Consider the following 15371-nt stretch of genomic DNA (forward strand, 5'->3'; position numbering starts at 1 on the left):
CATAACATGACCGGTGTGCACTAATCCCAAAATCTTTTAGTGCCGCCCTGTGACCTGCCAGGCAAGTGCCTCTTTGCATGTGTGCTACAGAATGCAGAATCAGAGGCTGCGATTAATGCCATCAGGGGCTGCAATCCGAGACTGTGATCAATGCGATCAGGCTGTAATCGGGGTCAGCGATCAGAGGCTCTGATCAGGGGCTGTGGTCAGATGCTGTGATCAGGGGCTACGGTCAGAGGCTGCGATTAATCCGATCAGGGTCTGCGATCAGAGGATGTGATCTGAGGCTGAGTTAAATGCAATCAGGCTGTGACCTGGGGCTGTGATCGGAGGCTGCGATAGGAGACTGTACCAGCCTAAGACCAAAGCTGGAACGTGCCATGAAACTGAGCATTGGAAACAATAAGAAAGTGCCAGGTTTTCTTGCCCGTTTCATCGCTCGCAAGCCAGAGGGGAGTCCGAGGTGGACCAAGAATGTACCATCTTCTTTAATGCTCCCTGGCGGAGATGGGATGCTATGGAATGTTTCCATGTATCAGAATGAAAGGTGCTTCCAAAGCATCAAGAATAGAAGAAGCACAAACTACTCGGTCAGGATGGATTCCAGGAAGAATTCCTGCTGCTGTCCGAGAATAACCACATCACAAAATGTGCTGCATAGCCCATTCAAACAAAGCACTATAAAAGCACTCTGGTGATGTCACTGCTGTGGATTTGTACTTTGTTGCCGAATCAAACTCTTGTTGGATTCAGTTGTATTAATGGAGTGAGTCCCTGGAGCGGTACATAGGGAGTGAATGCCTTAAATCAGTCATCGTGTCTCTGGGTTCAGCCCAACCGTCGACTGACTCTCGAGCGTCATAGCGCCAACTTGAGCAACGAATGATCACCTCCCTCAAGATTTCAAGGCCAAATACCATGCAATAGAAATATTAGCCGGGACGTAAAGGAGAAAGAATAAAGTATTAGCATAGACCTACACCGGGACTTGTAATGTCTGTGCAGAATATTAATATGAACCGTTTGCCAATCAGTCGGGGGGAACAGGCAAGTATTAAAGTGGGCGTTTCTAGCTTTATGGAGATTGCTTCATCGACAACTGTAGATTATTGTTGGTAGTTTAATTTTAATGCTTGGCCATTCACTTAAAAGAAAAACTGGCTAAGCATTTTAAGGCACTCCTTCCTAAAGTCCAGAGAGAGTAGAAGGATCGTCAGATGGTCTCTTAAGGTTGGACTGTGGATGTAGGGATGTGTGTACGGTCACACTGGTTGGGAAACGATGGTTCCTGGTGTGGTCACCTGCCTCAGTAGAAACGATTCAATCAGCAGAAGGTTCGATTTAGTGACATCTCTTTGGTTTGACTGTGAACCCCCATGGATCCTAAGATTGTGCACATGAAGCAAATTGTCCTTTCCCTGCATTATGCAGTTTTGTTTTCACCAGCAGGATGTTTGAAAAGTGGTTTTAAATGCAATCTGTTGCTCCAAGAAGGCTATTTCACCCTGTCGAGCATTTGAAGCTGTTTTGTCAATCTCTAACGCTTTGAAACAAAATTACAGAATTACATGCAAGTTCGCCAATCTGATTTTAAAGTAGTGTCTCTTTAAACACTGTGACTTATTAAAAAGAAAAAAGTTATAATCAATTTTATCGATTTTAAACAACAACACATTATACTTTTACACTTGGCATTTAGTACACGTTTGGTCGCTCAAGAGTAACTTCCCATTCTGCTGACATTGACGTGGCCTTGACTTTAGTCTCAAATGTCACTGGTACTCAACCTGAGCATCTTTAGTTCGCAAGGCCCAACCACTTACCCCAGATACGTTCTTGTTCGGCCGGACAGCCCCTTGCTTCGTACACTGGTTTCTCCTGCACAGCACACCAATCAAGCCCTCTGTGCCAGCGAGAGATCGTAGGGGGGTGCGGTCTTTCCAGGCAGCAGCTATCTCTCTTTTGGCCACCATGGTGGCAGTTCCTAGGAAAGCTCTGTCTGCCCTAGAGCCTCCCACACCCTCCATGACTCCCAGGATAAGAACCAGGGGGCTCATGGGGACCTCCCATCCCAGTATCGCAGTGATCTCACTCACCACTGTGGTCCAGTATCGAGTGAGTGCAGTACAGGACCAAATCATATGATAAACGTCTGCAGGTTCTAATGCACACCTTGGGCAATTGGGGTCTGGAAGAAGGCCAGCACAGTATAATCGTACGGGGTGCGGTAAGCACAGTGTAAGTAGTAAATCTGGATTAATCGGAGTTTAGCAGAAATAGTGATCACTCGAGGGGCCATGAGGGCGTCTCTCCAATCCTCTTCCTCCAGGACACCCAGCCACTGCCCCCACAGGTTCCTCAGGCTCCCCCCCATCAGCGGGGGAGTTGTTCACCAAGGAGCGATAGATTTGGGATATCCCTCCCTTCCCTAGATTACCCATAAGGACTTTGGCTTCCATTTGGGCTGAACTCTGGAGGTGTGTTGCCTGCGGGGACATGGATGGTGAAAGCGTGACAAAGTTGCACATACCTGTAAAATTGAGTGGGATGAAGAGAGAAAATGTGCTGCAAGTCCTGAAACGAGCGTAGGTGTCCCCCCGACCATACATCCCCCAAGTATGTGATCCCAATCAGGTCCCATCATCGAAACCCTCCCAGTGCCATCACCTCTCTCAGCCAAGTGCAGTGCCATAGGAGTGTCTGCAGTGTAAGTTTTGCATCCTATTGTGTAAAACGTGGTGCTGCGCGCCACGCGAGCAGAACCGCCCGAGTCACCTCCGGAAGGGACTGGGGAAACATAACGTTAAGAATCTCCTGGATCTGTGAGAACCCCAATTCTCCAAGCTCCAACCGGTAAGCCGGGCCGGTCCATCCGCCGGAGAACCAGTCATGTATCACCAGGAGATGGTTGGCTTGGTAATACAAGAAGAGATTTGTCATCCCCATCCCTCTGTCGTAGGGGGGCTCGTTGGCAATCTGTAAGAGCCATATGCGGTCTGCAGTTTCCCCAAAGAAAAGCTGTGGTCATTTTATCTAATTCTTTGAACCATCGTCATGGGCGATAAAGCGTGAGGTTTTGGAGTATGTAAATGAACTGAGGAATCATGAAGGGGAATTAGCGTTGATTTGGCAGGATTTAGGCGCAGGCTAGATGCAGCCCCAAATAATTGGAGAATCTGGAGGCAACGAGGACCGGATTTCAAGGAAAAGCAGGATGTTGTCTGCTTAGAATACGATGGATGAGAGGCGTGCATCTTACGACGTTTGTTTAAACGCGAATATAGAACTATTGAGCCTAACCTAGGATCCCGGGTGGAATAGAAAATCACCCCCTACCCAATAAAGACGTCGTTACAGATGACGTACGGCCATTCTAACCAATTTATGAAACAGTTGTTTTAAATTGAGGACCGTGTTACTCTTGAGGAGCAATCGATTAATACGATCCCTTTCATGGAGTGAGGCCCCACTTGATTGTTTTAAGATAGACATATATCGTCTTCATCACGTTGGCTGCCCTGTATCCCAGAAGCCATCTGTCAGTGATTTTTATTGCGACTTGATTTGAGGAATGATTAATAAATCTATATAACGGAGGACAAATATTGCCAGTCCTGAGGAAGGTGGTCTCTATTATCTTATACCACCTAAACGCGTTGACGCACATGCTCTTGGATTTAATTTGTTTTGGAACAGAACCTTAAACGAGGGTGAATTGTCACCAGTTTATTTCTGTTTACCGAAGCTATAAATTTACACTGCTGAGACATAATTTTGGTGTCTATTATTGTTCCTCCTATTGTATAAATGTCAAAATGTCTTTCTGTGATTTATGTATGAGATAAGGACTATATTTATATATTTTTTTTATAAAAAATTGTCTTTATGTTTTAGGTTTAACCTATGTCTATTGATGTTTGACAATTGGTCTTTATGATTGTTCTGTCTAACCCATTGTTTTAATGGGATTTTTAATATGTCAATAAATTTAAATTTGTTTTTTAACTAATGCAAATCTCCCTACTGATAACTTTCCAACATTTCATCTGGAGTGGTTATAATTGAGTGTGATAGTGTGACAGTGTGCAAGTGGCTGAACGAGATAAGTGGACTTTATATGGTGCAATTTTCTATACTAGCCCGAAGAGAAAAATCTTTTTAACTACTCGTATGATCCTTGCCAGTGCCAGCCCTGTTGTTGTGAGTCACCTCTGATGAGCCTGGCGAGCGGTTCTATTGCCAGGGCATAGAGGAGGGGAGACAATGGGCAGCCCTGTCTCATTCACCGATGAATTGGAAAAACATCTAAGAGTGCACCATTTATCAGGACCCGAGCCGAAGGGTCGGAGTAAAGTACTTGCACCAGTTTTTGGAAATATGGGCCCAATCCCGCTATGTCCATCGCGCTCCCCAGGTACTGCCAATCAACTGTATTGAAGGCTTTTTCAGTGTCGATCAATAACAAAGCCAGATACGGGGAGAGGTGGTGCCGGTAGGCCAGGGACACATCTAGGCGTCTCAAGCAATGCCTCGTGCTGCGGTGGAGCATGAAGCCACGCTGGTCGGGGTGTATTAAACTGGCGAGTGTTGGTTTCAAGCATGTGGCTAGGATAGTAGTGTAGATTTTGACTTCAGTGGTAATCAGAGAGATAGGACGATAGTCCGAACACGATCCAAAAGGGGAGATGTTTTGGGGATGACAAGTACTGTGGACATGTCTGTTTCGGGTGGAAGGCCCCTGTCTCCACTACTTCCTCATATAGGGCGTGGAGACATAGTACTAAAGTCTCCCTAAATGCGGTATAATATTCCGCCTGGATGCCATCTGGGCCTGCGTCTTCCCAGACGCTGTAGACAAGACTGCCTCCGCAACCTCCTCTAAGGTGATGGGCTGGTCTAGTCAGTGTGTCTCCGGATCAGTCAGTCGCAGAAGGGGAACGTCTTGTAGGACTTGGTAGGTCCGGTTGTTGTTCTAATGAATAAAGGTATGTGTAATAGCCCGTGAAGGCCTGTGAGATAGCTGCCGGAGTGCGATGTGTGTGTGCCCTTCCATGTCAAGAATCTCTGGGGCAAATCTATTAGCAAGAGGGCGAGACGCCAACCAGTGAAGCAACTTCCCATGCTTAGCGCCCAACCCATAGACTATCACAATAGAGGATCTTCACATCTGTTTAGTCGACTCAAGGGATAGGTGTCATATTTCTTCCTGCAGTTGTTCGAGATTATGACAGTCAGCTTCATCATTCGCCAGGACTGCCCTCTGCTCCAGGCGAAGAGCTTGGAGTTCTAATTGGGAAAGGTGCTGTTCTTGTTTCACGTGTTCGCGCTTAAGGTAGGACTTGGCGTAGCCCCTGATCCTCGCCTTGCCTGCCGCCCATAGTGTAGCCTGAGAGTCAACCGTCCCCTTGTTGCACTGGAAATATTGCTTGAGTTTTTCCTCTCCGGCCGGTTTATAGTCAGTATCCTGGAGAAACCAGGCATTCTGTCTCCAGATGGGGCGCACGACGCCTGTAGGACCTCCTATATGAAGGAGGAGGGGGCGAGCGGTCGGTTATACCCCGAGCAAGGATTTGAATATCAGTGACTATGCGACAGTCAGGGGCAGGCCTAAATATTAAGTCAAAGCAGGAATGTGTGTGATGTGCGGCGGAGGTGTTGGTGTACTGGAGCGTTCTGGGATTCCATATTCGCCACCCATCAAATAGTCCTAGGCGGGCTTTTCAGTCTGTAAGGCTTTTAGTACCCAGTCTGCTGTGGGGGGAGGGTATCCCGGGTGCATCGGAGGTGGGATCGAGGACCGCATTGAAGTTACCCCCAAGCACAGTCAGACCCTGTGGAAGGGACGACAAGAGGTCTCCAACGTCTCTGAGGGTGGACTCAAGGGTTTCCGGAGGCAGATAAAGTGAGATCAGATTAAGGGTAGTGTTTCCCAGATTCCCAGTGAGACACTGAGGCTCGAGGGTCTCTAATCTCACGGGCAATGTGAAGGGAGGGGGCGGCGCAGGAGAATCGCGACCCTCTGGGAGCACTGGGCAAAGCCCTAGTGACCGACCCTATCGTAGCCCTGGCGCTCGAGAAAGGGACAGTAGTCTCGCAGGATATGTGTCTCCTGGAGCAAGAGGACATCTAGGGTGGATTTTTGTTAATATTTTAGGACCTCTGCATGCTTAATCTTATCTAGGAGCCCATTGCATTCCAGGAGAGGACTCTTAGGGGTTGTCCGTAATAATATGATATAGACATGTCGGTCGGGTGTAGGTGAGAGGGGGTGTCCACTTGTGTTCATTAGCTGCCTGGGATTCCCAGGACATGGGGATATCTGGGACCGCCTCACTGTATCAAAGGGGCGACTTGTGTGCGACCCAAACGTATCGTGCCAAGTGGTGCAATTAAGTGTAAGAACTTTAACAACAGTAGGAACTTCAGTTCCCATCCCACCTAACCAACCGAGTCTTCGTTAAATCGTTGGGCTCCAAGAGAGGTCCGTGTCCTCAGACCCCATCACTGCGGCATGCGGGATCGCCTGTCAGATGATGTAGACTAGATGTTTAAATCTTGCAAATGGCTCGAGGACTCGAGGAGCTTGGGCAGGCTGTCGGAGCTTCGTGTGGTGTCATTGGGTGAGGCGGATACCACTCTGCGGGTATTACGCCCTCTGCGGGAACAGGTGCGCTGCCTATGGGGTCTAGAACCTTTTGTTATTGCAGATCCCGGCTGGGGTGCGGGAGGAGAGGCAGCCTTGCAAAGACAGAGAGGACGCTCATCGGTCAACAAAGTCCATGCCGCTTCCGAGGTGTCAAAGAAGTGAGTTTTATTTTGCAAGACCACTCTTGAGACGAGCCGGAAATAAGTTTGTTTTGAAGGTTGAGGGCTTGCAGCGTCTGCTTGACCACAAAGTATGATCTCTGCTGCACCTGGACTTCTCTGATATAGTCTGGGAAGACCATGACTTTGTTGCCCTGATAGGACAAGGTTGCTTGGGAGCGGGCTGCCTGCAGGATGGCATCTCTATCCTTGAAGTTGAGAATCTTGCCGATAATCGACCTTTGTGGGGCTCCGGGTGGTGGTTTGAGTGCGAGAGCTCGATGCCCCCGCTCCACGACAAACCATGCTGAGAGGCCGTCAACTGGCATCCAGGACAGGATCTGATTCAGGTCTCCACAAAGGCTGTTACTTGTGCGGGTTCTGGCCCTTCAGGGATGCTTACTAGTCAGAGGTGTTTACAACGTGAACGATTCTCTGCATCCTCCGTGCGTCTGTGTAGTTCCTTCTTGTGAGACAGGAGTCGGGTGACCTGTTCTTTCAAGTGGAGTACGTCATCTTCCACTGTAGACAGACGGGATTCGGCTTCTGTTACGCAGCTGTAGCATTGCATAGGTCTTTTCGTATAAGGGCCATGTCGACTCGCACTTCCCCATTTTATTCTCCACAGAGTCTTGTGAAGATCATATAGCTTCCAGAATCGCGGCGAGATCTCCTTCAGTGTGGGGGGCCCTGACTAGGGTGGCCTCACAGGCACTGGGTCAGCTTGTGGTGTACTGTACCATACGGGTTTGAGTTGGGGGCGGTTTGCCCCTTTATCCTTCCCCCATATCAGGTAGAAACTGGGGGTGCTCCGTGCCAGGGGTATGGTAACTCAGCTACTCCCAGGGGCCCTTTCCTGGAAGTTTTCTCAAGGCCTAGTGTTAGGATGTCAAGGCCACCTCCTTCCTCGCTCTCGCCTGCCCTCTTCTCATCCTTCAGGGTCCTGGGACGGACGGGAGCGCCGTACGGCCCGTCAGGTTCAACTGCGCCTCCAGCCCGCCTGAGGGAGAGCTGCCTCCAATAGTAGCAGTGTAAGGGCTGGAACCCTGAGACTGCCTCACCTCCTCTGGTATGTGGGCCCCTTCGAATTAACCAATAGGTCTGGTCTGTTGGAGGAGGGAGCAATACTATTTACATTCCAGATGTGCCACAGGCCTTCCCAAATTGCCGGTTCGTGCAACCTTCAGTGGGCCTCTCTAGGCCTTTCCACCCCACCGGGATGGAGGTAGCAGTGAAGGCCGGATCAGTCCGATTTCACAGGGTGGCCTCCCATGCCCCACCGCCGATCTGCGGGCCGAGTGTGCCTCCTCCTACCCAGCCACCAGGTCAGGGGACAGCGCCACCAATCTGGTTACTCCATTTCCAGGCAGGGGGCACCTCTCTTCCACTTGTCCCAGGGCTCTTCAACTTAGCCGGCGGGCTCAGCCCCTTGGAGGAGGGAGAGATGTTATGCGCAGGCCAGGTGCTCTGCATGCCTGACCCCAACCACTGACTTGTTTAACCCTCACTGGGGCTCCGTGGTCTTTCCCCTGGGCCGCAGGCAGCAGTGTAGGCCAGGTCAGGTGTGACCTGTGGCAGGGTGAGCCCTGCTGCTCAGACAGGGTCCACAGGGGGGGCCCCCGCCCACTGATACGCAGGCCGAGTGGCTAACTGCCCTCTTTCCTCCCCCGCAAACAATCCAGGTTACAATTCCACCTAGCCACTCCTGTTCAGTGTGTTGGACCGTCTCTCCTCAGCCTGTCCGGGGGCTCCTGAACTTAGTCGCTGGGCCCAGGCCATCGGCAGAGGGAGGGATATTTTGCACACTCTGGATGCACCGCAGGCCCTCCTGCGCTCACCGGCTTGTGCAGGACTCAAGAGAGGCTGCCTTCCCTCCTCCAGCCAGCAACTCAGGACACAGCTCCACTAATCCAGCCATTCCTGCTCTTCGAGGAAACTCGCTGAGGGGTCAGCGCGTCTTCCTGGATAGCGAGGGTCTGTGGTACACACAACGTGCGACACGGGCTGAGTCTCGTCAGGGCGCCTTCACCTTCTCTTCTCTCCGCGTCGCGTGGGTCTGTCTCAGCAGTTGCCAAAGAGGGATTGGGAGTCTCCTGCTCCTACCACCAAGGTCCGAACAAGTTGCCCTATTTCTCCCAGTGTGACTGTTATGCTGTAACTGTAGAGTTATCTGAGGTGAGCCTACTCCTTTTACTGCCGAGTGGGACTCTTGGGTCCTACAGCAGGAGGCTCCTTGCAGGTCTAGGGGTCGCAGCACAGAATTGTTCTTGATCCATTCTGCTAGCATACCCCCATGGCCCTAAGAATCTCAGAGCACTCGCTCTGTTCCCTCGACGGTGCTCCAGTTGTCTTGAGTGGTCTTTCTTGAAGTGCAATGTGAAACCCAGATAATGTCACAAACCCATGTCTGAAAGGGAATGGTTAGGCTTTCCTGTTATCAGTTTCTATTTTTGGTTAAACCCGGTGGGATTTTTTTAGTGTTTTCAAGTGATTTCAATACCTTAAAAAAAAAAAAACGGTGGTTATCAGTGGTTACACATTTTCACGCCATTAAAAACAACAGAGAAAGTGTTTTTCCGGTGTTTATGGAACCTTTTGCTTTTATTATTGCTTTCTGCACTGATGGTGCATGGTATATAGACCATGCATGTACAGTGTAAAGGAGGTCCAAATACATTTTTACAAATCAAGCTTATTGCAGTATACCATACAAAACTTCTTCAGTGAGTCTTTGGTCATGCATGCTCGCTATTTCCTTCCCATGTAAACTTTTATCTGTGAAAAGGCCCTCTCAACATTGGCACTTGAGATGGGCAACACCAAAACAACCAGTACACAATCTGCTAACTCTGGCCACTGACACAGCTTTCCATGCCTGGTGCACCTAAAGATTGTGATTCTCTGCGACAGGTTCTGCAACATATGCATTTTCACTAGGTGCATTTGCCTTCAGAGTTATTGAATCGGACAAAAATGAGGCAGCACTTTTGAAACTCCAGAGAAAATACCCTTTACAGTAGGGATCTACAACTTGTGCAGAGTACCACAGTGAGGCTTCATTGACTTCAAATGCCATGGTCGGTGAAGGGACATTTCTATGCATCATTGGCAAGCCTTTTCTCATACAATGCAAAATAACATTTCCTGAATTGCCCCTCAACATTCTTTGCTTACCAAGTGACAAGCACTCCCAACATGGAACATGTTGCAGTGCCAAAGTCGCTCAAAGTGTCTCCCAGCCTACTCTCAAGGAGATGTTTCACATCTTCACCAATTATACTTACCGAACACTTGGTAGACAAGGGTGTTTTCAGACTCCGCTTTTTTTATTATGTCCACTACAGCAGTCATGTTTTCCTGTAAGAATCTAAGCATGCAGTAGAGTGTACGTTTTTCACATTAATTTCAATATGTGATCAAAGATCCTCACATTTCTTGCCTTTGGCATCATCACTTCAGCAAAGGTTCTGTAAACGGTTGCCATGTGGATAATATAGCATTCACAGCCATTAGAACTGAGAACCACCAGCTAATGACTCATTTGGGATGACGCTTTCTTTGATGTCACACAAAGCACAAAATGAGAAGTATTTCTGTTTTAGTTCCCAGATGTAAAGAAACAGTGCACCAGAATGGACTAAAAAGTCAATAGCATTCTTCATGAACTCTGAAGATTGCAAAGATGCTTTCAGCATTCCATCTAGCAAGTGGCAAGGATCTCTTACAGGGAAGCACTTCAGCTCAAGTAGACGTAGCTGAATCACTGCACATTCAAACAATATCACTCCAATCTTTGTTGAACTTGGTAAGACCTTTTTGCAGCATTCCTCATGACACCGCGTGCCATGTTTTCCAAAAGTCTGGTGTCATGTTTTCACCACTATCCCAGATGCTTGGTGACACATACACCTGTCACTACACTTTGCATTGAATGTTTAAAGCCTGGGTGTTTGGCACTTTACCAACTATCAGTACTGACTCACTAGAAAAGGGGGCTGATGTATCAAGAGGTTTCACCCATTCTCTGGGGTAAATGTGATGGTACATATTGGGAAAGATTCTTATGAAACCAGCCATTTTACGTACCAGTGAAAGAATCAAACTTAGCCAAAATATCAAATAGGATTTTGATATATCCCGATTCTCCACAGTTCTTAAAATAATTAAACTAGACCTAAAACGTGCTTTTAAACCCTGCATCTTGATACCAAAGGCCACAAAACTGAAAAAGCAAAAGGAAAAAGAAAAAGAAGCAATATTTTAGCGACATCCCTAAACAACCAAACTCTAGCAGAATGTTAGCCCACTCTTTCTTGCTGCTACCTTGTATAACAAAGTTAAAATGTATTGGTACCTTAAGAAAGAAATTGCTCTTTCACTCTCCTTTTCCTTTCTTTCAATACCATTTATTTTGTGGTTGTGCAGGTGTTTTTTCAGTGTGTGTGTGTGTGTGTGTGTGTGTGTATGTATGTATATGTGTATATGTGTATATATATATATATATATATATATATATATATATATATATATATATATATATTCACTGAAAAAACCATAGGTTTCACACACGTTATAGTTAGGAATTAGCATTTAAAAAACCTTGCAAATTCACTGAAAAAACCATAGGTTTCACACATGTTATAGTTAGATGGACATTTCACTCGTGGAAAACCATTGAAATTCCCCCGTTATAGTTAGTGCAGGCAACTATAACTCACGCGACCGCAATCCTCTGCTGATGCTAATACTGTATTTAGACACTTATTTGCCCATGTCTTCTTCCATTAAATTTTAGCTATACATATATTACAAATTTTTTTTTCTCATAAAGACACATATGTCATCAGCAGAGGATTGCGGTCGCGTGAGTTATAGTTGCCTGCACTAACTATAACGGGGGAATTTCAATGGTTTTTCACGAGTGAAATGTCCAGCTAACTATAACATGTGTGAAACCTATGGTTTTTTCAGTGAATTTGCAAGGTTTTTTAAATGCTAATTCCTAACTATAACGTGTGTGAAACCTATGGTTTTTTCAGTGAATTTGTACGTTTTTTAAAATGCTAAGTTACTTTACGCCGTTCATGGCGTGCGCGCCCACTTCACGCAGTTCGTTCCGTGCACGCACGGTGGGCACCGCGTGCCCACGTTACGCTGGATGGGCCATGTACGCACGATGCGCTTCGCGCACCGTCAGCACACGGATGACATATTATGCGCTTCGTTGTGAAAGGTTATATATTACATGTTCAATTAAATCATAAGTCATGCACTAAGGGTGCTCTACGGGCACCTATTGCAAACGGGGGGGGGGGGAAATGTGGATATATATATATATTTTTTTTTTTTTGACAGTACGCGTACGATAAGCGCAATCGGCGTTTTTTTTTAAACAAAAAAAGAATTTTTGGCCTTGGGGGTTCTTTTGGGACACCCTAACCAAGGCTAGGTGGTTAGGAGCTGTCTAGCCTGCCCCTTTTCATGTTATCCAACTTTGTTTTTCCTCCCCACATCAGAGTGCGAGAGAGAAAATGGCGGCCGACACTTCCTGGTTTCGACCGATTCGAATGTTTACTAAGATCTAACAGCCAATCAGAATCGCGCTCGCGCACGGCACCATACGCGTACGGTAAGCTTACCGTAAGCGCACGGAGCGCTGCCACAGATATATTGATTTAAATGCTATTTTTGCAGGAACTACTGAACAGATTTACACCAGACATACAAAAGGCACTTCCTTGACCTGTAGACTACCTCTCTGCCAAATTTCAAGTAACTCTGTTCAGCCGTTCGGGCTGTAGCTGTGTCTAAAGGTCCTATGGAAAAATGCATGGGGAAAACGCATTTTGGGACCCCCCTTTTTTCTCAGCCCCAGCTTGACTAATCCCCCCGAGACTTTCAGGGTAAGAGCGGAGCGTAGCGCCCCATTCGTTTTGAAAATTTCGCGAGGATTCGTCGACCGGCGCCAAAGTTATTCCAAATAGAATGTTGCGGATTTCCTATGGAAACATGGTCCTAACTATAACTATCTACTGGCGACCGCCAGTAGATAAAATATATATATATATATATATATATATATATACTGGTGAGGGCTATTTCACTTTTGGTGGTGTTTTATCAGTTATTATAGGTTTAAATCTAAAACAGGATATGGTTTAATAATCTAGAATCGTGCTCAGAAGGATTTCTAAATGTTGCCTTGGTTAGACCTACCTCTAATATTTTCTTTTCTTTCCCCCATCAGATAACTGGGAAAACCACCCTGAGACGGCAGACATTGCGGCCCTGCAGATGTGCCGGCGTAGGGACAGCTCGGGAGACTCTGAAGAAGAGGAAGATGAAGAGATCTCCAGCTCTGGGGAGGAGGAAGATGAGGAGAAGGACCGGGATGCTGATGAGGAAGAAGAGGCCGATGAAGATGGTCCGACCAAAGAGGTGTCAGATGCTGGTCCTTCCAAGAAGCCCATGAAGGCAAAGTTGTCCCACAAGAACTTGTTTGAGCTGCTGGGGGAGGACGAGTGCTAATTCCTGCCCCCCCTGCCCTACAAATGAGGGAGCGGGGGGCTTTTGTGGTGAACTTGAAGGGTCCTAGGACAAGAGCTGAAGCTGCTGGCGCAGCCTGAAGGTTCGATGCGTTGCATGGGCATCGGGTAGGACCTGCGGAGCCGTGGCGGCATTGTCGAACCCATTCCATGTCATTCTAGACTGTATGTGCTGTATAGGAATAAAGACTGCTTTATTTACCTGGTCTTCACTCCATGCTGTTTATCAACAAGGTCTTCACAAACTGGACCTTAGTCCATGTCCTTTGCTCTGTGGCTGTATCTTCACCCACCTTCGATGGTGTCCACTGTGAGATCACATCTCAGCTGCTTCCAATCCTGTCCATTGAGTGCCTAGTTTTCAAGCCCTGCCCCCGGACCCCCTTACGTGGTAGGTGTTATGATGTCACCTCATACGCAAGTCCTATGGATTCGCACTGAGGGTCCTTGGGTGTTTCTCTGTCCCCCTCTCTCTGACACCAGAAGCGTGGCCTTCTAGAGGCGGAAGCTCTATACCCATGTCTAATCTCTGAGCCATTCGTTCCTAGGCCCTCATCACAAGTGGGCAGGAAAACAGGCTGGATTTTCTCAACCCCATGGATTTCTGATACCGGGGGTATCCGTAACTCTGGGGGTGAAGAACATCCAGTCATTTGTTCGTTGGATCCGGAGAATCCTCTTAGAAATGGGGGATTACTTGAGGAATCTGTAATCCTGGATCTGATTCACCCAGTAAAGATTAATATTCAAGTGAAATCTCCTTTTGAAAATAAACAATCAGCATTTGTCAAGCGCAGCACTGTCACCCCTGGGGGTATCTGGGCTCCGGAATATGAGGTCTTTGTCGTACAGCTCTCCCTGTGTCCGGTCTTGAGGAAACAGCAGGAAGAAACGAGCAGAAAAAGACAAAACCGAGGGCAGAAAAATGAGCGAGCAGAAAAGACAAAACAGGAGGCTGAAGAACGAGAAGGATAGGCAAGAGAGAGGACAGAATAATTGGCAGAAAAAGCAATACGGGGCACAAAAATGGACAGAAACTGCAAAACAGTGCAGAAAAACAAGCAGGATGGCAAAACAGAGGGTAAACAAGCATTTACAATGCAATCGGTCTCGCATTTGTAAAACTTAGAGCTTTTGGCATGGAAATAGACAATGTTTTCTTTACTTTTGTATTTGCAGTGGAGTTATTACATTTGCATAGCACCATTGTCATTTGTATGACATCGCAGCGCTGAAGAACAAGAAAATGGGAAATGGGAAATGGGGTATGAGGGAGGGGAGACGAGAGTTATATGCAGTCTGGAAAAAAAAGTAACACCATCCAGGAAAAAGCAAAGACTTGTAGGGAATGCAGGATTAAGTAAAGCATGTGAAATGTAAGCAGAGCAGCATAGTTAGCTGAACAGGTTTACACTTATTATTTGCCTGAAAAGTTAAGGACATGACTAAAGGGCCCGGAGGGACTACAGAGACCAGCATGCACCACTAAAATCCAACAAAAGCTAATCATGCCAATTACGAGAACAGAGTTTGAAAAGAGAAATACGTGAGATGAAAAATGCGCAGCTCATTGTACAAGGTTAAGACTTTTGCAGCAGAGCAAGTAGTCTCAGGCCATTTGGGCCTGTTAATTAACCCTGGGCGTAGTTCGCGAAGTAGCACTACGCGAAGCTACGCAAAGTGCACTCCGCAATACGTGAGCTACACGTAGCACTTCGCGAACTGCGTAGTACCCTGTTTGCACTGTGCAAGATGTCGTTTTCAATGATTGCATAGTGCGGACAAGCAACCGGCATTGTGCAATCATTGAAAACGGCATCTTGCACAGTGCGAGCTGTAGTTTTCTGCCGCTCGAGTAGATTTTTACTCGAGCGGCAGCTTTCTCAACGCGGACTGGTAGTTTCTCATCGCGAGCGGTCGCGAGCATACGCGACCACTCGCAATGAGAAATCTGACCTCCTCGCGTTGAGAATCTCGCCGGGAGGTTTATTTTCCACGCTCGCGATCGCCAACTTGATGTTG

General features: G+C 47.3%; 1 protein-coding gene across 2 annotated transcripts in view; it reads left to right on the forward strand.

The window, feature by feature from the left end:
• Positions 1-13550, forward strand: part of GNL1 (G protein nucleolar 1) — a 149309-nt gene extending 135759 nt beyond the window's left edge. For both annotated transcript variants that reach the window (XM_085637395.1, XM_085638075.1), the window contains one exon: positions 13052-13550. In XM_085637395.1, coding sequence (XP_085493521.1) covers positions 13052-13332 — 281 coding nt within the window. In that variant the 3' untranslated portion in view covers positions 13333-13550. The remainder of the gene's footprint in view (positions 1-13051) is intronic.
• The last annotated feature ends 1821 nt before the right edge of the window (positions 13551-15371 follow it).

The sequence above is a fragment of the Triturus cristatus genome, chromosome 1_1 (assembly GCF_964204655.1).
Source record: "Triturus cristatus chromosome 1_1, aTriCri1.1, whole genome shotgun sequence".
In the NCBI taxonomy this organism is placed as follows: Eukaryota; Metazoa; Chordata; class Amphibia; order Caudata; family Salamandridae; genus Triturus; species Triturus cristatus.